General features: G+C 40.1%; 1 protein-coding gene across 1 annotated transcript; it reads right to left on the minus strand.

The window, feature by feature from the left end:
• Nucleotide 1: 1 nt before the first annotated feature.
• LOC131381876 (complement receptor type 1-like) lies at nucleotides 2–26856 on the minus strand. Its single transcript, XM_058430911.1, has 8 exons — nucleotides 26826–26856; nucleotides 25758–25937; nucleotides 25052–25151; nucleotides 7143–7228; nucleotides 4802–5200; nucleotides 2659–2835; nucleotides 2471–2573; nucleotides 2–95 (listed from the first exon to the last, which is right to left on the minus strand). Exons 1-8 carry the CDS (start codon nucleotides 26854–26856, stop codon nucleotides 2–4), a joined length of 1170 nt encoding a protein of 389 aa, XP_058286894.1.
• Nucleotides 26857–26999: the final 143 nt, after the last annotated feature.

The following is a 26999-nucleotide window of genomic DNA, read 5'->3' on the forward strand; positions in this document are numbered from 1 at the left end:
TCTACTCACGTTCACACACTGGAACACTGCTATTCCAAAGGGCTTTCATTCCAGCCAAGACACAATGACTAGCAGACCTGCCTTTTAATCGGAACCTAAAGAAAAAAAAAGTGGTAGCAAATGTGTGAGCAATTCCCATCTCTCCCTTGATTTCTTCACTAATAGATGCTCAGCTTCCTCACTATAATTTCCTCCTTGACTATCATTTGGGTCTTAGGTTCAGGCCCAGCTAAAAGTCTTAGTTCATTAGGGATCCGAATTCTTCAGTAGCTGACGGAAACTCAAAGGCCAATTTATTCTAAAGAACCATGGTACCCTGTGACTGGCAAAGCAATTAGAGCTGATGTGCATAATTGCCATATAAACTTCATAGCCCAGCATCACCTACAGAAGGCATGAGCACAGAACCATACTTCTCCATGGGCACAAGAGCCATAACCTTCAGGTGTCATCTTTCACTGATGGCTCCCTGACATCCCACTTATTCTCATTAGTGGGTCATGAGGCAGAACAGCTCTTGATTTGGTAAGCGAAGCCAGGAACATCTAGAAAGAGAACGGGTACTGTTCTTCCTGCCACTACAACTGTAACAGACCAGAGGAGACTCATAGAAGGATGCTGAACCATGTGCTCTAAGAAAAAAAGAAGGGAGGGGGGAAGAGTCTTTGTGCCCCCAAATGCCCAACTTATTATTGAATCCTGCTTCCCTTCTGAAATCTGAAATCATTCTGAAATTGGAAATCATTATTAGGTGGTGGACTTTGTAAACACCAAAGATTCCTTGGAAATCATTAAAAATAACTGCTTAATTGCCCAATCTAGTTATCCCTCCAGACTCATAGTGCACAGCACCAAGAGTAGTGGATACACATAAGCAACTAATAATACCACCTGAAACTGATAGAAGCAGGAGGCAGACAAATCCTAGGCAGATGGGGCAGATCCCGGTGAAACCTGACCTTCAAGCTGAAGACAGTTTAAAGCCTAGCTACAAGTTCCAGGTAAATCCATGGACTGGCTTGAGAACCTCTCTTCCCATTTGGTGTGCTTTCCTCTGATTGATCCTCACTGTTCATCTAGTTTACATATACCTGAGCTTCCCTAATTGGTTTTTTACACTGTTGTGCCCACCTTTGAGTGGTGTCTTTGTTTTAGACTTTTTTGTATAGTCACAAACCAATCAGCACAGGCTCCCCATTCTGTGTCCATAAAAGCCCCAGAACCAGCCACGCTGAGAGAGAGAATGACCCCCTGACTCCATCTGGGGTCCACCCTTGTGTCTCATCTCCGCTAAGAAGCTGTTTCGTCACTCAATAAAACTCTTCTCCACCCTCCTCACCCTTCTATTGTCAGCATAACCTTGTTCTTCTTGGATGCAGGACAACAACTCAGGACCCACCAAACGCAGGTACAAAGAAGCCTGTAACACTGTGGCCCTCCGCCCTCTGCTGTGGGAGGGCAGCTGTACCACGCGAAAGGAAGCAGCAGCGGATCAAGCCAGAGCAGGGCGACAGGAGATGCAGGCCTGAGCGGGGCAACAGGATTGACAAAGCTGTTAAACACACTGCCATCTGTTGGGCTGCAGGCATTATCAAATGCTAAGAGCCATTAGTGTGCTGTAACACCTCCTCTGGGCTTCAGGGTCGTGGGCACCCCTGTTTGGGCACCACCACGTTCCCTTCAGTGCGACACGCCTGGTCCATCCGCCAGCACCGCTCAGAGCCCATTCCTGTGCAGGTGCTTGGAGTGGCCAGCTGGACCCCACACTCACTCACTCACACATCCCCTCCCACCAGGGGCTGAGTGTGCAGTCGTGGTCGCCCTGGGGTCCCGGTCAGAGCACCAGCCAGGCGCTGCCCAGTGGGCCAAGTATCTGGGGTGTTTCCTGCAGTGAGCCTGGGCCCAAGCAAGGCCTGGGCAGGGGCACTGCTGGCCAGAAGTCACTGGCTGGCAAAGTGGCTGAGAAAAATCCTGCATTAAAAGAATTACACTGGCCATTCCTGACCTGAAGATATATTATTGGGTTAAAACACACTTATCCATGCACTATTACAGATTCTGCTATTGATTGGTTTTAAGTTTCCTAAGACAATCTCTGCCTTACTTCTTATGGGGCAAACAATTTTTGTCTTATTCATCATTTTTTTTCTAGCATACTTCCTATAAAATTATGTTCTTTTGCCTCCAAATAAATACGTACCCATTCATTTCAAGTTCCAACTGTGTACTCAAGATCAGTGACTGTATTTAGGTTTGTACCTGACATTGAGCTGTATGTGCCATTTTCTCATTGCCTTCTGAAAGTGGTGCCACTTAGTCCCTAGCCTTATTTCAAAACTACCCTTCCATAAATTAATCTCTCTGGGTACTTCTTATCTACTAGGTCAGCTCCTTTTTTGGATTAACCCCTGAGCTCAAAAGAGTCACTCTCCACACTTGGTCCTTGGTCTTAACCCTGGGTCACACTCACCCTTCATTGCAAACAAAGGACACCTTTGCCCCAAGCTCGAGATTAAATGGAAACAGCACATGGCCATGAAGGAGTTGGCCCAGGAAGTCATCACAGGATTTCACTAGAAGAAAAAATAAAACAACAGGAGTAAGTCCTCCATGTGAGGGGGGAAACAGAGCAATCTGGAAGCCAGAGAGTCGAGGCACCTGTACACCTAGGGGCTTCAGGGCTCCAGTCTCCCTGGGGTGTGCAGTGTAGAGACGCAGCCCCTCTGAGGTCATAGCTGGGCTCACAGCTGTAGAACACTTCCTGCCCAGGTGAAAAGTTGTCCTGATGGCTTGGGGTATGCTCACCATGCAGGATTTCTGGAGGCGACTGACACACTGTGGAAAGGACAGTTCCAGAGCACTTGTTAGATATGGGGGGATTTCCTTTGCTATATCTTATGCTTGCCGGAGAGCTTAAAAATCATCATTGCAGAGTGCAGCTATTAAAAGAGAAGATTGGTAGTTCAGTAGCCACATCTCACTAACAAGGAAACTAAGGATACCAAGCAGAACTGTGACTAGAATCAAAGTCTCTCCAACACCTTGTCTGTGTTTTTTCTACTGAAACATGTTCCGAAGACTACAAGGCAGCATATTCCTCTTGCTTTCAACTACTGGTTATGGAGCACAGAGTCGTGAGTGCAGGTGACTTGGCCACTCTTCCACTTCCTACAGAGGCAGTCCCTCAAGCTCATGTGTAAGGCAACAGCAAGGAGTACTGTTGCCAAGGTCTCATCTAACAGACATCTTCAGCTAGTCTTCATTTTCCTCACTCCCTGTCCCTCTTTCAGTCAGCACAGGGCTGAACTGTTAGCTTCCTTTCTGTCCCTGTGACCTAATTCTTCCCACTCCACGTTTTAAGCCAGTCATTTCAGCTAAGAAAAGAGGAGGCATCAAGAACAAAATCGCGGGGATAGGGGGTGAGGGTAGGGAGGGGAGGTGGGGACAGTTAATGGGTACAAAAAAAAAAGAAAGAATGAATAAGATGTAGTATTTGATAGCATGACAAGGTGACTATAGTTAGTAATAATTGTACATTTAAAAATGAAAGAGTGTAATTGGATTATTTGTAACACAAAGGATAAATGCTTAAGGGCATGGATACCTCATTCTCCATGATTATTTTACATTGCATGCCTGTATCAAAACATTGCATATACTCCATAAATATATACACCTACTATGTACCCACAAAAATTAAAGATTAATAAATTAAAAATAAACAAAAAGAACAACCCCCCCTCAAAGAAAAAAAGCTACAGACTTTTTAGCGATAGAACGTATTGCTTAGATGATACTTTAACCGAAATGTTGGCTGCCTCCATCCACAGGACAATTAGTGTGTTCTCAGGGCATCAGAATGCATTTGAAACCAGGCATGGTGGCTCAGGCCTGAAATCCCAGTACTTTGGGAGGCTGAGGCAGGAGGATTGCTTGAGGACAGGAGCTCAAGATCAGCCTGGGCAACATAGCAAGACTCTGTCTCTAAAAATAAATAAAAATTAACCAGGTGTGGTAGTGAGCACCTGGAGTTCCAGCTACCTGTGGGACTGAGGCAGGGGTCTTACTTGAGCCTAGGAGTTAGAGGCTTCAGTGAACTATGATTGTACAACTGTACTCCAGCCTGGGCAACAGAGTGAGACCCTCTCTCAAACAAACATACAAACAAACCAACAACCAAAAAACCTCAAAGAATGAATTTGAGCCTCAATCTGAACAATATATAATTATATATCAAATATATATGTGTATATATATATATATATATATGTTTGTTTGGATTTGAGCAAAACACTTTTTCTGAGCTTCAGTCTTTTCAATTATAATGAGAAAAAGTTGAAGTCAAGGCCTTTTTGATTTGATGCTCTCATTTTGGTCCTCATGGCTCACTTGCCTACTGCCCCACTCCAGGGATAGAGATATGATCATCACTATTACATATTATTGTTCATGATACATTCCACTGTACATTATCATTAGGCACTGGAGTCAGAGCCTCGGAAAAGTTCTTTAATATCACTAAGACTCAGTTCTCTCAAAGTAAAATGGGGACACCAATAGTAGCTACCTCATATATTTGCTGTAAATGTTAAATTTAAAAATGCATCTGAAATATGTCTACTGTAGATGAGAGAGTAAGCCATTACTTTGAGACAATTATTAACAGAGATAACAGACAGTGAAGCTACTATTATGTTTATGCCAATTTCATAGTCCTTGTACACTTCTTCCTTAATTTCAACAACTCCTACCATCTATACATACCCTCACACCCAGCAAAGTCTTGATGGGTCACACTCACCCCTGGAGCAGTGTGGCAGCTTGGGCCCCCATACGCCGTTGGTCTGGCACTGCACAGTGTGGGACCCTACCATGACAAAGCCGGGCTGACATCTAAATCTCACGATCTCATTGAGGGAAAAGAAACTCCTATTTCCTGGTACTCTAATTCCATTTTCAACTTCTGGAGCTGTGCATTTATTAGTAGAAATACACCGAGGGGGAGGGCTGCTCCAAACACCAACTTGATCATCTTTGCTGGTGCAGTATATTGACCGTTCTCCCACAAGCTCAAACAGCTGTTCTCCATCTGGTCCAGTGTGGCACTGGTAAGTTACCACTGTTCCATTGTGAAAAGATGTTCTATTGTTGCTGTAGAAGTCTCCATTGGATATGGTTGGAGGTGGCTCACAAGATATGACTGAGAGAAGGAAGAGTGTGGTAAAACAGCTTATTTTTTAATAATGAATTATTTTACTATGAATTTAAATACCAAATGCAAATAATCCAATGATTTTCTAAATGGAATTACAATACTGTTATTTTCTTAAAATATTTGCTAATAATCAGACATTTTTACCGAGTTGAAATTTAGGTGTGTATGATATGGGTTCTGCTCATAATAAATATTTCACAAAAAAATCCATGTTTTTTTGGGTTTACATATTTATAATTTTAAGTGGATAATACATGTGATTTTATCACAGATTGTTAAGGTACTTATCTACTGCTGGACTTTTTTTCCTATAGGTTATTAAAATAACCTCTTTGTAGGTTAAATATACCACTTCTGGCATTATTTATCAAGAAAAAGAGAGAAAAGGAAATACAAAGGATAAGGCATGAAAAATGAAATAGTGGCAGATTTAGGGGCAATCAAATGATAAATGAATACTGTGTTCTATCATAAGATAATAATATTCATATATTGGCTAAGTGATTACACACACATACACACATAACCAGTATTGACTCAATTAAATGATCACTGACCTATAAATGTAGAAGTGGAATTTTGTTTTTATAAAAGATAACCCCCTACAAAAGGTGCCATGCCTTGAAAACTTCGTATAGTAAACTGATAATTCTTTGATAATTTGAATTGTTTCATAGAATTTCAAGTTCTTGGCAGGTATAGGAGGCACCTTGTATACATTCTCATTCATTTAATCTTTAAAAGTCAATGTTAATTTGGGGGGAGGAATATTAGTGAATACGATGAACACATTCATTGTAGAAAATTTATAAAATATGGACAAAGAGAAAGAAGAAACTGAAAATGGTTCAAAGATAACTATTTGTAACAATTTAATTATATCCTCTTAGATACATATGTGGATACATGCATATATATGGATGGATATATTTTCTATAACACCATATTTGGTGGCTGAATAATAATCAGTTATGTAGCTACATAGATGTACTCTTTCCACCTGGATGAGGCATCTCAACCTTTAATTCCTCCTGGTGCACTTTTTTACCTTTCTTAAAAACTGATAGCCATTAAAGTATGCCTTATTTCTTCTACCAGCTATTTTCAAACCATGCTGAACATTTAGGTTAACATTTTCCACTATCACAAATATTATTGCATTGAGTATCTCTGGACGAAAGTCATGGGACTATTTCATGATTATTTTCTTGGGCTAAATTCTGGGAAATGGAATTGTTGGTCAGAGGGTATTTACTTTACTTTTGTTTATATTGGTCATTGGCTTTCTGGAAGTCTGTGCCTACTTTTGCTGCCATCAACTCTGTGTGCCATGCCGATTTCTTCACGGCTATAACACTTTGCCAATTTGCAATCATTCTTCCATGTTTTTAAAGTTTTGGAGATTCACTGAAAAGTATCTTATGGAGGGTCAGCTAATCAAGAACAAATACAACTAAAGACATGGGCGTAAAAGAATTGAAGGAGGATTCGAACTCAAAATGATCAGAGGCTTAGGAAACTTGCTAAGAACTGGAAGAGGAGTTCTTTTTATTATTTGGATTAGAATAACAAGAAAGTAAGTAGCCTACTTTGTGGAGTTGTAACCTGATAGTAAGAGTTGGCAAAGACAGATCTAATTTTGTCTAATGCCTTTAAAATGTACTCATTAAGGACAACACTCTCTATGCTGGAAATGTTTACTATTATAATAGGAAAGTAGGGCATTTTGCCTAGGTTCAAGCCCACAGTTTCAGATAAATCACCTTTTAAGATAAAGAAAAGCCAGGAAGACCATGAAGCATCTGACTCCTATTTTCAAATATCTGAGAGACTACTTTGTGCAAGAAGGATTCAATTTATTCTTCGTACTCCAGGGGCAAGTCAGGATCACATGGAGGAATTTGTGGAGAAAAGTATTTCAACTTACTGTCACAAATAGGTGCCTCCTTATCCCATGTGACATTATTGCCTGAGACGAGACAGGTAGTAGATGGGGAACCAATGAGTCGATACCTAAAGCAAAGGATAGAAAATGATTATATGCTACACATATTTCCCATTTAACTCACCATTTAGAAAATAATAGCAGGTAGACGTTAGACATTACAGGACAGATTACACCATGGCAGACCTCAGAAGGAAGAAACCCCATCTCCATCTGCAAATTAGTCCTCTCTTTTTAAGGACAAGCTTACATTTTGACCTCTCCAATTCATTTTTATTCCTAATATCTCACAACTGAATGAGATATTTCCCTTTTTCTTTGCGGGACATTTTTCTACTTAAGTCTTTCAGAAACCTTGCAGTTATTTTATCCATGTGTACTTCCAGCAAGGAAATGACAAGCTCCTGGATTAAGCAGGGAAAATATCTTACTGAAATACGTAACTCTATAGCACCTAGCTTAGAGACTTCCAAGTTTTGGGTGCTCAGATAGCCTCTTGCATAAAGGAAAGAACAATGGATTTACCAAGAAGAGTCAGTAAATGACAGCCAGAGGAGACAGCTAAACACCCCTACACTTGAAATGTAAAGGGCAGGGATACTCACCCACTTTGCCATAAAGCCATCCAGAGTAGGCCACAAAGCGTAGAACATTTTGTCTTTTAAAAAATTTATTAGGTATCCATAATGTTATTGTGGGCAATGTCACAAAGAATGCTGAGCAAAGCTATTCATGTTGTTCTGGTGTACAGCGGGCTTAAACTTGACCAAGTAAAAATTAAAGGGTAAAATGGAATGCCGTATAATGATGAGGCAGTAACTGCAATAGTTAAGAATTTTTCCTCTTGATTATGTAAGAAATGTGATCAGGGCGGTAACCATTTGTAGCAAAGACTACTGGTGCCATCCCTAGTATCCACTTTCCTCTCCTTCATTAGTAATGGAACTCTCTATTTTTAACTGGGCCATTGGCCACCTGCAATAAAAGTTTCACTTCTCACCTTTCCTTACAGCTGGGCATAGCCATGTTACTAACTTCTGGCCAGAGGATGTAAGTGGAGTGTCTTGTGCAACTTCTGGAAAGTGTCTTTAAAGGAATTGGCCTTCCCTTCTTCTCCGTGTCCTCTATACTGGCTGGAGTTTGGACCATGAGATAAGATGGACTCTCATTTTGAGGAGGACAGAGTAGCAAAATGGAAGGAACCCAGGTTTCTGTGGATTATGGAGTCATTGTATAAACCCTGGACTGCCTACTTTCGTGATTTTTAACCTGAGACAGAAGTAAACTACTATCTATGTTTGAGATCCTGTTATTTTATTTCTTCTGTCTTTTACAGCTGGAAATCCTAACTGATATACCAGCTCTTCCCAAAACAGTGACAGAAAGCTAAAGGGAACTGACAGTCAATGTCTTTGTAGACACAGTGAGTCTCTTTTATGTTTTAGGTAGTGATTGAATTTTACTTATTGCTAGCCTGTTTAGGCTATGGTATAAAATCTTTTCAAGTGTGCCAAGAAAAAAAATCTTAAAAATTGCTGCAAATAAACAAGTTGAGAACCACTGGAGAAAGGAAAGGAAAGGATAATCCCGTTATTACCTGTGTTTTCCTCTGCCTGTCTCCTATCATACATTTAAAAGTTGTCTAAGAGCACAGGATCATGGGGGTCCTCTGACTTTTGGCCTCCTAGAGGTTGTTTTAGATGTGCTCGCTGTGACTAAGCTAGATTGTTGGAGCCAAAATGTGAAGAAGGTTCCAGCCTATGTATGGCTGAAAAAACACAGTGAATATTTTTTTAAATTTGATTTTATTTTTATGAACAAATAATAATTATATATATTTATACGGTAAAATGTGGTGTTTTGATATATGTTTCTGTTGCAAATGATCAAATTAAGCTAATTAATGTGTCCGTCACCTCACATACTTGTGTGTGTGTGTGTGTGTGTGTGTGTGTGTGTGTGTGTGTGTGTGGTGAGAATATTTAAAATCTACTCTTCTGGCAATTTTTTTTCCTTTTCTTTTTGTTTTCTTTCTTTCTTTTTTTTTTTTTTTTTTGACAGGGTCTGGATCTATCACCCAGGCTGGAGTGCAGTGATGTGATCTTGGCTTACTGCAACCTCTGCCTCCTGGGTTCAAACCATTCTCCCACCTTAGCCTCCCAAGTAGCTGGGACTACAGGTATGTGCTGCCATGCCCGACTAATTTTTGTATTTTTTGGTAGAGACAGGATTTTGCCATTTTGCCCAGGCTAGTTCCTAACTTCTAGGCTTAAGCAATTCGGATGCCTCAGCCTCCCAAAGAGCTACAGGCATGAGACACTGTGCCCAGCCAGCAATTTTGAAATACACATTGTTATTAACTATAGTCACCATGCTGTGGAATAGATCTCTGAAACTTACTCCTCTTGTCTAAATGAAACTCTGTGCCCTTTGACCAAATCTCAGCTCCCCACCTCTCATTGCCTGGTAACCACCTTTCTACTCTCTACTTCTATGAGTTCAACTGTTTTAGATTTCACATGGAAGTAAGATCATGTGGTATTAGTTTTTCTGTGGCTAGCTTATTTTGGAAGGTATTTTAAGGCACGAAAACAGAAGGAATGTTAAAATGCATTTAAAATATAAAATAATTGAAATGATGCAGGAATAGAGACACAGATCCCTAGAGCAAAATAGAGGAAAGCCTAAGAAACAGATACGAGTTTTTGTAAGAAATTAGCAGTGATAAAGATGGCATTTCAAGACATGGAAAACTGAATTATTCATTAATAGGACAAATATCTGAAAAGCTAAGCTAGATCTCTGCCTCATGACATTCATCAAAGCAAAATCCGTGCGTATCAAAGATTAAATGTCAAAAATAAAACCATAAAAGAACTAGGTGATGTAGGCAAATGTGTTTCTGATTTGAGGCTTCTATAGACATACGTTGAGGAAAAATTCTACTATGAACAAGATTGATAAAACTGAATAATTACAAATAAACCTTTCTACATACAAATTTGAAGACAAACCACAGAGGAAAAATAATAAAAACAACTCTTATACATCAATTATAAAAAGGCAAACACCCAAGTAGAAAAATGGTAAAGAATTATGAACAAATTATTTACAAAGGAAAAATGGAAATAGTCAAATGAACATATGAAAAGTTTAGCTTCACTTATAACATGATAAATACACTTTAAAATGCAAATAAAATGCCATTTTTGCCTATTAGATTGGCAAATTGACAAAACCTAGTAGTAATATAAGCTCAAAGAAAGAGTCACTGTTGTGACTCACTCCGTAGGTCATGGTCAAAGTTTAGCGCAGGGCACTTTGGCAATATGTACTGAAAGGCTTAAAATCGTGCATAGCCTTTTACTCAAATCTGCAAATCTTGTCTCTTGTGTAGATGTGAAGATCTGAATCCTTAAGCTGTCTTTGAAGTTAGTGAAGTCCTCGTCTCATTTCTTTTCATGTGTGCAGGATCGTGCATTGTAGTGTTTTTGCTAACAGCTGAAATGCGAAACCACTTTAATTCCAGACATTAAGGACTTTGTTAGGTAGGTTACGGACTATCCAAGTAATAACCAATATGCAACCACTAAAAATGGTGTTGTAGAGTAATATATAATAATTAGAATAATTATACAATATAGTTCATAAGTATTAAAGAGGGCTATAAAACCATGTACAGTGTAGTCGTTTGGTTTAAAATATATCTATATATAAAGATTTAAAGCTGTTAAAATTTTACTCATCCTTTCAGGAAAGGAACTGCATTTGTTTGAGAAACTACTTGGAGAAAAAGTGGGGACTATATGCAGACAGAACAATTCTGTTAAATACAGAAGTAAGATATTTATTATTCCAGACAGGGAGTCCTAGGGAAAGAGCCTAGGCTTCAATAAAAGAATTTTACAGGCTGGGCGCGGTGGCTCACGCTTGTAATCCCAGCACTTTGGGAGGCCGAGGCGGGCGGATCACGAGGTCAGGAGATCGAGACCACGGTGAAACCCCGTCTCTACTAAAAATACAAAAAAATTAGCCGGGCGTGGTGGCGGGCGCCTGTAGTCCCAGCTACTCGGAGAGGCTGAGGCAGGAGAATGGTGTGAACCCCGGAGGCGGAGCTTGCAGTGAGCCGAGATTGCGCCACTGCACTCCAGCCTGGGCGACAGAGCGAGACTCCGTCTCAAAAAAAAAAAAAAAAAAAAAAAAAGAATTTTACAGACATGGGACATCAGGTCAGGAAAAATTACAACATAATTACACTACAACATATTTGTGCCTTAAAATACCTTCCAAAATAAGCTAGGCACAGAAGAACTAATACCACATGATCTTTCTTACATGTGAAATCTAAAATAGTTGAACTCATAGAAATAGAGAGTAGGGGAAAGGTGGTTACCAGGCACTGAGAGGTGGGTATCAAACCCACCTCTGATCTGGTATCAAACACCCTCCTTGTTATTATCTCAGAATATTCTGTTGGTGGGTCTCATGACATTTACAGATATCTTGTCAAATTAAAAAAAAGAGTGTCATTGAAACTGATAGGATTTACATTAAATTTGCATACTAATTCAGGGATAATTAACATTACCACAACATTAAGTCTTTTAAATAAAATATTATACCTTCCGTTTCTTCAAGTATTTTTCTATGTCCCCCTCTTTTAAATCTTTGCTTATAAGTCCTATATATTTCTTGTTAAATTTTTTTCTAGATGATTTTGTTTCTGTTGTGAATGGTATTTTTCCTCTTTATATTCTATTTGGTTGTTACCTATATAAAGAAAGTAATTAATTTATAAGTATTTATTTTTTACTAGATATTCCACTACTATTTCCAATTCTAATACACTTTCAAATAATTCCTTCGGGTTTTCAGGTAAACAACCATCAGTTAATAATAAATTTGCCTTCTCTCTCTCTCTAGCTATATCTACATGTATATCTCTCTAAATATAGGGGGCTGTCATTTTACTGGTTTGAATTTCCACAACTACTTTGAATAATAGGAAGGATGCCGAGTGTTCTTTTCCTTTGAACTTAATTATATTCAAGCATGCTTTTAGATTTTAACCATTCATTATGCTTTTTGGCATTAGAGAGTATATTTATATGACATTTAAGAAAAGTTATACTCTTTAATATTGTAAGTTTGTGGATTTCCTAATTTGGAACCATTTCTGGAATAACCTTACTTGTTCCCCTTGCATAATTATTTTAATATTGGTTTTAATATTCAATTTAAGATTTTTAGCATTTATATTAGCAAATGAGCCAGAGATATATTTTATTTTCATTTTTAATCTTTGGCAAACTTTAATTATGGCTATAATTTTATTTCTATGTTCCATAACAGTTTAAATAATATTAATACTTGGATTATCTATTTCTTGAAGTTTAAAAAGAGTTACAAAACTGGGCCATTGTCTTTTTTTGAAGGTGCTTCTTTGTGGTGGTTTTAAATATGTCCACAAATTATTTTATACATGTCCCTTCAAGTGATTGAGCCCAATTCCTCTCTTTTTGAATGTGGGCTGTGCTTCGTGATTTGATTCTTTTTTTTTTTTTTGAGACGGAGTCTCCCTCTTTCACCCAGGCTGGAGTGCAGTGGCGCGATCTCGACTCACTGCAGGCTCCGCCCCCCGGGGTTCACGCCATTCTCCTGCCTCAGCCTCCTGAGTAACTCGGACTACAGGCGCCCGCCACCTCACCCGGCTAATTTTTTGTATTTTTAGTAGAGACGGGATTTCACCGTGTTAGCCAGGATGGTCTCGATCTCCTGACCTCGTGATCCGCCCGCCTCGGCCTCCCAAAGTGCTGGGATTACAGGCGTTCGTGATTTGATTCTAATGATTAGAATAAAGTGGAAATGATAGTGTGCAACTTCAGAGGCTAGTCACAAAAAGCACTGCAATGTTTTCCTCTCTTTTTGAGATGCTCGTTCTGGGAGAGGCCAGTTGTCCTTTGGAGAAGCCCATGTAGTGAGGAACTGAAGTGTCCTGCAGTCCAACCCAAGAACAAAAGATACCACCAAGAGATTAAAAAGACAACCCACAGAATGATAGAAAATATGTGAAAACCCTATCTGATAAGGGTTTAATACTTAGAACATATAGAGGACTCCTGTAACTCAATAACAATGAAACAAACAACCCAATGAGGAAGTGGGCAAAGGATGAGAATAGACATTTTTCCAAAAAAGACATACAAATGGCCAATAAACACAGGAAAAGATGCTCCACATCATTAGTCATTAGGAAAATGTAAATCAAACTGACTTCAGCCCCTTTTAGGGTGGTATAATAATGATTTTTTTTAAACCAGAAAAATGGCAAGTGTTGGTGAGGATGTAGAGAAGCCGGAATATTTGTGCCCTGCTGATGGGGACGTAAAACGGTACAGCAGCTGTGGAAAATAGTCTGGCAATTCTTCGAAAAGTTAAACAGAGTTACCTTATCCCCCAGCAATTCCACTTCTGGGTATATACCTAAAAGAATTGAAAATATGGACTCAAACAGATATGGGTTTATCAGCAATTCTGCCTATTTTAAACTACACCTGGTAAATTGTATTTTTCTTCTGACATGGTACATTTCATGGATAGTTTTAATTTTATTAGAATAGAGAAGATATAATTTTTTTTTTTTTTTTTTTGAGACGGAGTCTCGCTCTGTCACCCAGGCTGGAGTGCAGTGGCGCAATCTCGGCTCACTGCAAGCTCCGCCTCCCGGGTTCACGCCATTCTCCTGCCTCAGCCTCTCCGAGTAGCTGGGGCTACAGGCGCCCACCACCACGCCCGGCTAATTTTTTTTGTATTTTTAGTAGAGCCGGGGTTTCACCGTGGTCTCGATCTCCTGACCTCGTGATCCGCCCGCCTCGGCCTCCCAAAGTGCTGGGATTACAAGCGTGAGCCACCGCGCCCGGCTGAAGATATAATATTTTTTATCAAGTATTAAATCTCTTCAATATCAACAGGCTTTTGTCTTCTTTCTCATTCTTGTGTATTTGTAGAATTGTTATTTTGTGAAATGACAATTGACCCAGTCTGTTTGTTTTATAATTGGTCACTTTAAAGAATCTGCTTTTAGATTTATCATTTCTATGATTTCTTTTTTCTTTATTCATTACTTTATTAATTCCTTACTCCAGCAGCCTTTTATATATGTTTTTAATAATTTAAAAATTGTTAAGAAAATGTTTTGTTCATTTATTTGAATTTTTTCCTGTCAAGTAACAGAAAGGATTGAAAAATTTCTCTGAGGACAGTTTTGGCATCAGCACCCCAGAAATTTTTATGAGTAATATATGTTTCAGCATTCCTAATTAAGAAGCTAAATAATGTAAGGCTTACCATTACAGGCTGCTGAAGCTGACTGGCAATATTCTAATTCTAACCGCAACCTTTTCTGGACTGGTGACTGTATTTCTGTTTGTACTTGACACTGAGTTATATGCGCCATTTTTTCTTTATCTCTTTATCTCCTGATAGTAGTGCCACTTAGTCCCTACCCTTATTTTAAAACTACACTTCCAGAAGTTAATCTCCCTGGATTCTTCTTTTCCTAGGTCAGCCCTCTTTTTGGATTGATCCTTAAGCTCAAGAGTCACTCTCCAGTGCTGAGTCCCTCATCTTAATTCTGGGTCACACTTACCCTTCATCACAGACAAAGGACACCTTTGCCCCAAGCTCGAGATTAAGTGGAAATAGCACATGGCCATGAGGGAGTTGACCCAAGAAGTCATCACAGGATTTCACTAGAAGAAGAAAAAAAAAAAAAAGAAAAAATAGGAGTAAGACCTCCATGTGTGGGGTAAAGAGAGCAATCTGGAGGCCAGAGAGTTGAGGCACCTGCACATCTGGGGGCTTCAGGGCTCCAGTCTCCCTGGGGCGTGCAGTGCAGAGATGCAGCCCCTCTGAGGTCATAGCCGGGCTCACAGCTGTAGAACACTTCCTGCCCAGGTGAAAAGTTGTCCTGATGGCTTAGGGTATGCTCACCATGCAGGATTTCTGGAGGCGGCTGACACACTGTGGAAAGGACAGTTCCAGAGTACTTGTTAGTTATGGGGGAACTTCCTATGCTTCCTGAAGACCTCATAGCTAGTCAGAGGTAGAAAAATAGAACGCAATTCTCCCTAGCACAAGGCCCCAAACTCACTTGTAAATCTACAGGACATGAGGTATATTCTCCTAGCTCTGGCTATCCAATGTGAAGTTATCAGTATTGGTGGATTCTCCATCTACATATTTCCTAGGAAGGTAATCCTGATTTGTACCATTGTTATTCAGATAATGAGACTGTCACCTGAGACCAAATCTGTTTTACAGATTTCCCCCGATTTCTCTGATTGCACACCAATGACTAAAATACAGTCATACTGTTTTGGGACAGGCATGCGCCTAAACTGGGGCTTACTCTGGAAGGGTTCTTGCCTCACCCAGGACAGAATTCAAGGATGAGCCAGTGGTGCTAGACAGCAATCTTTCAGTGAAAGCCACTGCCCCTTGCAGAGCAGGGCTGACTCACAGGCAGTGCACCCAGAGTCAGCAACATAAGGGCTCCTGGCAGGCAACTGTGTTTATACTGCTGTAAACCCATGTCAGTTACATGTAAATTAAGGAGTGGATCAATGCAGATTGAGGGGTCAGTTATTTAGAACTTTCCAGGAAAGGGGCGGTAACTTCTAGGTCGTTGCCATGGCATTTGTAAACTGTCATGGTGCTGATGGGACTATGAGGGCAGCTAGCAATGGCTTTCATCGCCATCTGCTGGTTCCTGCTGTTTTTTCACGTCATCCTGTCTGGGCCAGAGCCTGTTTTGGTCAGCAGGATTGTGACCAGAACACAAGCCCTGCCCATCTCCTGCCTCAATACATCCGTCTTTATATCCCTTTATCTGTTCGTCTTCCCAGCTCAGTGGTTGCACGAGGCTAACGTGGGTTGGTAGAAGAATTTTAAGCTCCTTCTCTGTCCCTATGTATCAACCATAACATCTCCCACTCAGCTGCTAAGCCAGCTATTGTGGGATCAGTAGACAAGATGAGCTATCAAAAACACAAGCCCTTAAATAAGCCAGTCCTTTGTCACGAGAGGGCATATTATTTGGAGGTTATTTGACTCAACATCTGCCTTTATTTATAGTCCTGTTCGTTCATGCTTAGGGCATCAGAACCCATTTTAACATCAACCTAATCTATACCTCATTAAAGATGAATTTAGAAATATTTAACTGGCTTTGAACAAGTTACTTTCACTCTTGACTTAGACTCCTAGGGATAAAATGTAGGATGTGGATGGCTTGAGCCTAGGAATTTGAGGCTGCAGTGAGCCATGATTGTATCACTGTACTTCAGCATGGGCAACAGTGTGGGACGTCAACTCTAAAAAATTGTTTTTAAATAAAATAAAATAAAAATAAAATGTAGGAGGCAGACCATTATAGACAAACTCTAAGGTCTTTGTCTCTATTCTGAGTCTATGATTTCTGTCTTTGTAAGCCAGTCTCTTTCTTTCACCAGTGGATGCTGATAAAAGTATGGCAAGAGCCAAAACATTCACACTCTGGGGTCTGACACACTTGCCTTTTAAAATCCTGGGTGTCTCACTTAGAACATGTGACTTAGCTAATTTATTTAACCTCTGAAAGACCAAGCTGATGTCACTATTAAATGGATAATACAATAGCACAATTTCAAAGTGTTGTTATAAATAATGAATGAGAAAATGCATATGAAGTGCTTAGCACACAGCTGATCATAGAGAAAGTCCATATAATTTTTCAATATAATTGAGAGAGATTGCAGCTGGTACTTTGCCCTGAGAATCAAATAATAGGTGAGTCCAAAATACCTTTTTTTCTTGGCTAACTAAGGTCTTGCTTTTCAAAATGAAGACACGTATGCATGGGTGCATGCACACCCCAGATTCTTAATTTCATGCCTCTTCCCCCAAAACTTACTTTCCCACCCTCCTCACCATACATCCCTCGCCCTAAACAAATACTCATCTCCTGATCCAACAGCAACGCATGTCACTTGCAGGGCCCTTCTAGGCCTCAGTCAGACTCACCCCTGGAGCAGCTTGGTAGCTCTGGCTCCCATTTGTTCAGGGCCTGGCATCGCACACGGCGGGGTCCCTTCATGACAAAGCCAGGCTGACACTTAAACTCCACAACTTCATTTAAGGAAAATAAGCTTCTGTTGTCAGATACCAATATTCCATTTTCCACAATTGGAGGCATGCATTTGTTAGGTATAATGCACTGAGGGGCCGGGCCGCTCCAGATGCCCATTTGATCTTCATTGCTGGTGCAGTATATGGAGGGCTCACCCACGAGCTCAAACACCTTTCTCCCTCTGCTTCCAAGATTGCAGCGGTAGGTCACCACAGATCCATAGTGAAAATACTCTCTGTTGGTGCTAATGAAATCTCCATTGGCGATGGTGGGGGGTAGCCCACAAGGAATTCCTGGAAAAAGAGACAGCAAGTTAACCAAAACAAAACCTTGGGACAGAGTCTTGCTGTCACCCAGGCTGGAGTGCAATGGCACAATCATGGCTCACTGCAACCTCCGCTTCCAGGTCAAGCAATCCTCCCACCTCAACCTCCGGAGTAGCTGGGATCACAGGTATGCACCACTGTGTCTGGTTTATTTTTGTATTTTTAGTAGAGATGGGGTTTGGCCGTGTTGGGCAGGCTAGTCTTGAACTCCTGGCCTCAAACAATCCGCCTGCCTCGGCCTTTCAAAGTGCTGGGATTATAAGCGTGAGCCACTGCGCCCAGCCTCGTTTCTAATAATTATACTTTATTGTAAATTTTGCTAACAGTTTTTTTTAAATTTCAAATTACCAGAAGTAAATATTGACAATATTATTCTCATCTAATATTTGCTAATGTACAGACACGTTCTTACAGTTTTAAAATATTATGAGTTCTGCTCTACTCAATTAACCTTATTTCACTAAATGTGTCCACATATTATTAGAGTCCATGTGTTTTTTGTTTGTTTGCTTTTTTTAACAGAGCCTCACTCTGTTCCCCACACTGGAGTGCAGTGGCGTGATCTCGGCTCACTGCTACCCCCGCCTCCCAGGTTCAAGCGATTTTCCTGCCTCAGCCTCTTGAGCAGCTGGGATTACAGGCATGTGCCAACACACTCAGCTAACTTTTGTATTTTTAGTAGAGACAGGGTTTCACCATGTTGTACAGGCTGGTCTCAAACTCCTGGGCTAAAGCCATCTGCTCACCTAGGCCTCCTAAGGTGCTGAGATTACAAGTTTGAGTCACCACACGTGGCTCAGTATAACATCTTTATTAAATAATAAGAACAAAAGCTCTGGCAGAACTAATAAAGACAAAGCACAAATATACAATATTACATATAATAAACACGATACTTACAGATTCAGAAGTAATAAAAAGAACTGGATACTGATCTACAGCCATACCACCCTGAATCCCTGAATGCGCCCAATCTCGTCTGATCTTGGGAGAACTGAATACTGTGTCCTACTCTACCATACGACAGTGCCCAGCCAGGATATTGCCCTTCTACAAAGTTTGTTCCCACTTATCCTCCCACCAACTGGGTTTGAAATGGCTGATTTCCTCACACCATCACTAAACCCAGGATCATACACATTTTATATTCCTTGTTAGCTTGCAATTGCTCATTCCTCTTTGCTCCCCAAAATGTAGAAAGCTCATCTTCCAAACAACTCACAGGGAAGATGGCATGCCCCTGTTTAGACAAAGAATAAGAAGGAAGAAAGAGCTGCATGGCTTGAATATCTGATGTGATACTAAGAGCTTGCAGAGAGGATATAGGGTTTCTTTCACTGACTTTGTATTTGTTGACTTCACTAAAGAAAATGCTCTTCAAACTGGGAGGTGTTCACCCAGCAGAAGAGGAAATTGGGGTTAAGTGAGCTAAAGACTAGTTTAAAATAAATTAGACCTTGAGATAAGAAAAAAAAGCATTTCTAGGTGAAGGTGGAAATTTGGAATGCTGTGAGCCATTTTAAGGATATGACTGGATTCTTCAAATATCAGAAGGACACCATTTCCAAGAGGGAAGAGATTCATTCTTTGTAATTCTAGGAGGACAACTCTAGGATTAAACGGTGGGGTGAATGGGGAAAGAGATTTCAACTCACGTTGACAAATTGGCGGCTTCGTGCTCCAATGGGCAGTATTGCCTGAGAGGATACATTCAGCAGATGAGTGACCAATGAGTCGGTGCCTAAAGGCAAAAAATGGAAAATAATTGTGCTGTATATACCTCATCAACTTCCTCACAGCATGCATATGTGGCAAACCAGAAGGATTACAATGCAGGAGAAGTCTAAGTCCTAGCCTAAACTTTACCTATTATTCCCAGCTTCTCTACTTCTTTTTCCTCTTCTCTCACTATTGAAAGAGATATTTCTGCTCTAACTTCTCCTGGTCCACATTGCTTCTTAATATCTTGGCTTCATTGTGGACTGTAACTGGCACCAAAATAAAACAATTATTTGTAGACCTGTTTGACAATTTTTTTCTTAAATTCTATCTTTCTCTAAATATTATTTTAACCTTTTTTTGTTTGCATTTTCGCTTAATTTGTGTGTGTGTGTGTGTGTGTGTGTGTGTGTGTGTGCGTGCGCATAATACTATGTCATTTTACTTGAGACATGTTTTTTTATAAATACAAGATTTGTTGCTTTTGATACTGTCTAGGAGACTTTGTCTTTCAACAAGAAGATTAAAAGAAATGTATTGAGATAAATGATACATTTGATTCGCTTTCATCATCATTCTTTCACTGCCTTTTTCACTGATTTCACGATGCCCAATGATGAGGATGTGGAGAAAGGAATGAATAAAATGACCTGACCCAAACATGAGGGGGCTTATTTCTGGTGGATGAGACAAATGCATTGCTTGCCTTTCCTTTTCCTTCCCTCTCACTTGCTATATGAAAGAGATAGATTCAGCTGTTTTAGTCATTCTAATAATTTGGAAATTAAACTTAATATTTTTTCCAATGAGGAATTTCATTTTATAGGTGTGCATGTATATTATACACATGCTTATGCACACAGCAGATATTTAAACCTATTTTCTAAATTTTAGAGTCAAACTCTATATAGTCAGTCTACTCATCTTTTCTGTAATGTAAGTCTAGCCTACCTTTTCTTGCTGTCTCACATTTTCTAGTTTTATTGATATGTTCTATGAGTTTAGAGAGATTATTAATAAATTATGATTACATTGCCAAGATTTTGTGTGTATGTTTTTTTTTATTGTTTTTTCTTTTTACCAATATCCTATCTCATTGAGATTTCTTTTGGAATTCATCATTCTCCTTTTTAAAAATTTGCTTATGAATTGCCTGGGAAACATACTTAAATGGTACAATTTTTGTGTCTTTGCTTATCCTTTAATGTGTATCTGGAGCCTCTAGGTGTGAATATTATCTTGGTGCAATAGAAATGCTATATTATGCAATTTAGTGTTGTATAGAATCAATGTGGTGCCAATAAATTTATTTCTTTTGCGTGTATTACATTTTCATGTTTTATTTCTGGAGTCTGAGTTTTTTTCTCTATCCCTGAAACACAGAAGTTTCCCTAGTGATGGCTAGGTATGGACTCATTTGTTTACCCTTCTGGAATTTTTGCTACATGTATTTTGAATCCTGACACCGTGTTACATATGTCTTCTCTTTTTCCTTTTTTGAGAAAGGGTCTCATTCTCTCATCCAGGCTGGAGGGCAGGGGTGCCCTCATGGCTCACCGAAGCCTCAGCCTCCTGGGCTCAGGTGATCCTCCCACTTCAGTCTCCTGCCTAGCTGTGACTACAGGCACATGCCGCCATGCCCAGCTAATTTTTATACTTTTTTGTAGAGATGGGTTTTTGCCATGTTGCCCAGGCTGGTCTCAAGCTCCTGGGCTCAAGTGATCCTCTTGCCTTGGCCTCTCAGTGTGTTGGGATTACAGGTGTGAGCCACTGTGCCTGCCTGTCTTCTCCTTTTCATCTTTTCCCACTGCATTCAGGGAACATTTGGTTAACTCTTCTTACTCTTTGCTTTAATTTTCTGATATAGATCACATGTATGAAATGAAATATATAAACACACTGAACACATATATTCATTCATATACACACTTCATGGCTAGTTTCACAGAAGTATTTGTACAACTGAATCTTGTCACAAATATGAAAAGGAGAGTGTTCTGAAAGTTTCCCTGGTTTCCTAGCAGTAAATCTCTTTTGTAAAATTTTTCCTGATTTTTCAGACTGGTCTCTTTTACATGTATTTCCTGTTTCTTCTCATAAGCTCAATGTTTTTCTGCTTTATGCCATACAGAGGTTCCGCACTTACTCAGCAATGCAAGATGGGGAGGGCACAGTCAGGAAACTTATCAATTCTATTTAAAAATGCTTAAAAAGAAGAGAAAATGAGACTTTGGATTTATTCTAATTTTTGTCAGATTCTAGGTGCTGTGGTCTGTGAGGCCTATGCTGGCAAATGTGCTGGACACCACACACTTCCTTTCAGTGTCTGTTGCGGTGGCACAAACTTAGCCCCTATTCGCTACCTGGCTTAGCTGTTCCCGTGAAGAGTGAGAATGAGGCAAAGCCTCCACTGTGTGCTGAGCAAGGGTGAGCACCAACAGCTGGACCCTGCGCTGTGAGCACCTGATGCCTGACATTTTCAAAGGGGCTGTATTATAGGTTGAATTGTGTCTCCTCCAAGTATGTCGAAGTCTTAACCTCCAGTCCCTGAGGATGTGATCTTATTTGGAAATACAATCTTTGGAGACACAATCAAGTTAAGATAAGGTCATTAAGGTAGGCCCTAATCCAATATGACTTGTGTCCTCATAAAAAGGGAAAACTTTGGACACAGACATGCACAGAGAGAACAGCATATGAGAACACAGACCCAGAGGGAAGATGGCCGTATGAGGGCAGAGACAGAAATTGGAGTTCTGCTGCCCCACGCCAAGGAAGGCCTGCAGCTCCAGAAGCTGGAAGATGCAATGAAGGATCCTACCCTACAGGATTCAGAGGGAGCATGGCCCTCCCAACACCTTGATTTTGGATTTCCAGTCTCTAGAACAGAACTCCAAAAACTTCTGCTGCATTAAGCCGCCCATTTCGTGTTACGGACATTCCTCAAAGATATTGCAGGTTCAGTTCCAGACCACCACAATAAAACACGTATCACAACAAATGAGTCATATTAATTTTTTGATTTCTCAGTGAGTCTAAAAGTTGTGTTTATACTATACGGTAGTCTATTAAGCATGAAATAGCATTATGTCTAAACAAAGTCATACTTTATAAAATGGTTTATTGATAAAAAATGCTAAAGATTATCTGACCTTCAATAAGCTGTAATCTTTTTGCTGGTGGAGGGTCTTGCCTCAAGGTTGATGGCTGTGGACTGATCAGGGTGGTGGTTGCTGAAGGCTGGGGTGGCTGTGGCAATTTCTTAAGCCGAGACAGCAATAAAATTGCTGTATTGATTGACTCTTCCTTTCACAAAAGATTTTTCTAGGATGCAGTGCTGTTTGTAACATTTTACCCTCTGAACTGCTTTCAAAATTGGAATTAATCCTCCCAGATATTGCTGCTGCTTTATCAACCAAGTTTTTATAATATTCTAAATCCTTCATGGTCATTTTCACAATGCTCATGTCGTCATCAGCAGGAAGAGACTCCACCTAAAAAAAAACCACTTTCTCTACTCATTCATAAGAAGCAACTCCCCATCTGTTCAACATTGATCATGAAGTTGTAGCAATTCAGTCACATCTTCGGGCTCCACTTCTAATTGTAGTTCTCTTATTATTTTCACCACATCTGCAGTTATTTCCTCCGCTGTAGTCTTGAACCTCTCAAAGTCAGCCATGAGGGTTGGAATTAACTTCTACCAAACTCCTGTTAATGTTGATATTTTAAGCTCCTCCCATGAATCATGAATGTTCTTCATGGTATGTAGAATGATGAATTCTTTCCGGCAGTTTTGAACTCACTTTGTTCAGATCCATCAGAGGAATTACTGTCTGTGGGGACTCACCTTACAAAGTGTATTTCTTAAATAGTGAAACTTGAAAGTCAAAATTACTCCTTCAGCCATGGGCTGCAGAATGGCTGCTGTTGTTAGCAGGCAGGAAAACTCCATTCATCTCCGTGTCCATCTCCATTAGAGCTCTTGGCTGCTTAGGTGCAATGTCAATGAGCAGTAATATTTTGAAAGGAATCTGTTTTTCTGAGCACTAGATCTCAACAGTAGGCTTAAAATATTCAGTAGACTATGCTGCAAACATACCTCTGTCATCAGGCTTTGTTGTTCCATTTATAGACACAGGCAAGGTACATTTAGCATAATGCTTAAGGGCCCTAGGATTTTTAGAATGGTCAGTGAGCATTGGCTTCAACTCGAAGTCACCAGCGGCATTAGCTCCTAAAACTCAGCCTGTCCTTTGAAGCTTTGAACCCAGGCAATGGCTTCTCCTCTCTAGTTATGAAATTCCAATAGACGGCTGTTTTGTCTACATGGAAAATCTGTTATTTAGTGTAACACCTTCATCAGTGATCTTAGCTAGATCTTCTAAATAACTTGCTGCAGCTTTTACGTGAGCACTTGCTGCTTCACCTTGGACCTTTATGTTATGGAGAGGGCTTCTTTCCTTAAACCTCAGGAACCAAATTCTGCTAGCTTCCAGCTTTTTTTCTGCAGCTTCCTGACCTCTGTCAGCCTTCACAGAATTGAAGAGAGTTAGGGCCTTGCTCAGGATTAGGCTGTGGCTTCAGGAAATGTTTCCAGTTTGATCTTGTATCTAGACCTCTAAAACTTCTTCCGTATCAGCAATAAGGCTGTTTCATCTTCTTATCATTCGTGTGTTCACTGGAATAGTACTTTGTATTTCCTTCAAGTATTTTTGCTTTGCCTTTACAACTTGCTAGCTGTTTGGCACATAAGGAATGGCTTTTGGCCTATCTTGGCTTTCAACATATCTTCCTCAGTAAGCTTAATCATCTCTAGCTTTTGATTGAAAGTAAGAGATGCATGACTCCTCCTTTCATGTCAACACTTGAAGGCCAGTGTAGGGCTATTGATTGGACTCATTTTAGTATTATTGTGTCTCAGGGATTAGGGAGTTCTGAAGAGAGGGAGAGAGAAAGGGAATGTCTAGTCTGCAGTGCAGTCAAAGCATGCACATTTATTGATTAAGTTTTCTGTCTTACATGGGTGCGGTTCGTAGGGACCCCAAACAATGACAATAGTAACATCAAAGATCACTGATGACAGATCACTATCACAGACATGACAATAATGAAAACATCTGGAATATTGTGAGAATAACCAAAACGCTACACAGAGACACGAAGTGAACACACGCTGTTGGATAAATGATGCCGACCGACATGATTGTCATAGCGTTGCCACAAACCTTTAATTTGTAAAAAGTATAACATCCACAAAGTACAATAAAACAAGGAAGGCCTGTACTTTTTGATGGCAGCCCTAGCAAGCGATCATGCGGTTATCATTAAGATTTGTTCTCTCACACAGCTGCTACATGGTCTTCCCTTTCTTCCAGCAATGTCTACTCTGGGTTAGGGTTGTTTGTGTGCTTTGACTACTACACTTCTAATTTTTTTTCCTTCCCATCCAGTGAACAGCATACTGTTTATATGTGCACTGCCCTGGTTTCCAGCAAGGATACAGATTTTTCCCCTAATCTTCTCCTATCTTTGTTCATTTCAATCAGGAGTTAACACCTGTGTTCAAGCCTCTTAAGAGCAGGTGGCAATAACCTAGTTTCCTTCCTGAGATGTGGCTAGAAGGTAGTATTGCTATGCTGAAACTCTTGAACCAAGAGATGTTGCTGCCAACTCACCCTGTAGTACAAGAATAGTTGATTCTGGATCCAACCTGGATGTTTGTGATCACATGCACCATGCCATTCACTGGATCTGGTGGAGTTTTACATGATTTACCTATGGGAAAGAAAATATTTTGGAGCCAGGTAGAGTAATCTGAACTCTCTTCAGTATGTAAGGTCTCAAACTGCTTGTAGTTTCCTGAAGAAAACACGCAGTTCTGATGCTTCCACAGATTTTGCCACCTTGAGAAAACTCATCAGAGTGTCTCAGGATCAGCCACTTACTAAGCTCCACTTTCAAAAAGACCTTCCCTCCAGATCTATCTAGATCTAGATTTAGATCTGTGTAGAGACCTTGCATCCCTTATCAAAATGTAAAAGTCATTTATGGCATTATTTACTACCAATATATTTCAAAGTTTGCAAAAGATTTCTTCACACCTAGTTATTCAAACAGAATTTGTCTTCCTACACCGTTTTTTTTCCTGATCTAGAGTCATCTATTATTTTCTTTCCCATAGGGAATGAAGATTTTCTCTACAAATATTCCTTGAAACATTCTCATAAAGTGAGCATTTCAAGCAATTATCAATGATGACCTACAAGAAAAACCTCCACCTATCTGAACACTTTCATAAAAGGTTTCTCATATCCCGCATTTGAAAAAATTCAATAAGAAGCTTTTGCAGACACGGGAAAGACCCAGTGCAAATTTACTCACGTTTACAGACATCTTTGGGACTCGACCAGACCAGGTTATCTAGACATGTGATAGAGAATGGCCTCCCGTAGTACTCAGGATGGCATTCGTACTTTAAAGATGTCCCAATGGGAAAGTCAGATGCATTGGTTTGGGTTTTCAACTTAGCAAACAGAAAATGATCCGGGGCTTGACAGTGACCTAGAGACCAAGAAATCAACAATATCTGAGTTAATAAAAAGATACCCAGTGTGTTTCCTCTTTTGTCTTCTTTGGTAGTTTTGATGCCAGAAGAAAAGAAACTTTTAGTTGTAAAACAAAAACAAAAACGACAACAACAAAAAAAAACATACACACACACAGATAACTTCCCTGTAAAATGGATGGGAAAGTTCCATTAGCATAGGCTTATAAGGAAGTATATTATCTGGAAGACTAGTCTGCTCTCTGGTCTTTCTACTCATATAGTTTATTTATTTTTATTTTTAATTTTTTTTTTTTTTGTATTTTTAGTAGAGTTGGAGTTTCACCATGTTGACAGGCTGGTCTGGAACTCCTGACCTCAAGTGATCCGCCCACCTTGGCCTCCCAAAGTGCTGGGATTACAGGTGTGAGCCACTGCGGCCAGCCTATTTTTATTGTTTTTGAGATAGAGTCTCACTCTGTCACCCAGGCTGGAGTGCAGTGGCACAATCTTGGCTCACTGCAACCTCTGCCTCCCAGGCTTAAGTGATACTCCAATCTCAGCCTCCCGAGTAGCTGGGACCACAGGCATTTGCCATCATGCTCAGCTAATGCTCATATAATTTAATATAAAGATAGCTCCGATTTAATTTTTCACATTTTTAGGAAGCCAGAAAGAGTTTTTCTGCCCAGGTTCCAGTTTTGTGTCTGGTTTCCTTGTACTTCAAGGCATCAACACTCCAATGAGAGGCTGACAAGCATGGGCGGGAACTCAAGACATTTCCTGGCAGAAGGAGCCACCGATTTTCTAGGTCAGATTTCTAAGCCAACCATTTCAATAAGGAGATTCACAGGCATTTGTTTTTAATTCATATGATTCTAATGAAGGACTTTCCCACCACTCACCGCCTCCCTCTTTTTTCATCAGTCCCTCCATCTGCAAAGGTCATCAGGATCTTATATGTTGACCTACCTTAGAACCATTTATCATTGGTTTGGCATTCCACTGTGGCAAATGCACAAATAAATACCACACTGTAATTATGGAAATATGGAGGGCCTGGGTTAGATATTCTGAAC

The sequence above is a fragment of the Hylobates moloch genome, unplaced genomic scaffold (assembly GCF_009828535.3).
Source record: "Hylobates moloch isolate HMO894 unplaced genomic scaffold, HMol_V3 SCAFFOLD_18, whole genome shotgun sequence".
NCBI lineage: Eukaryota > Metazoa > Chordata > Mammalia > Primates > Hylobatidae > Hylobates > Hylobates moloch.

What these genes read in the sequence shown, in the direction of transcription:
- LOC131381876 (XM_058430911.1), bottom strand. Translation starts at nt 26,856, where the DNA reads ATGGAGGGACTGATGAAAAAAGAGGGAGGCG. An exon ending in AACTATTCTTGTACTACAGG is followed by an intron (nt 7,229 to 25,051) that starts GTGAGTTGGCAG and finishes CCTTTGCTTTAG; the next exon opens with GTATCGACTCATTGGTTCCC. An exon ending in GGAGGCACCTATTTGTGACA is followed by an intron (nt 5,201 to 7,142) that starts GTAAGTTGAAAT and finishes TCCTTCTCTCAG; the next exon opens with TCATATCTTGTGAGCCACCT.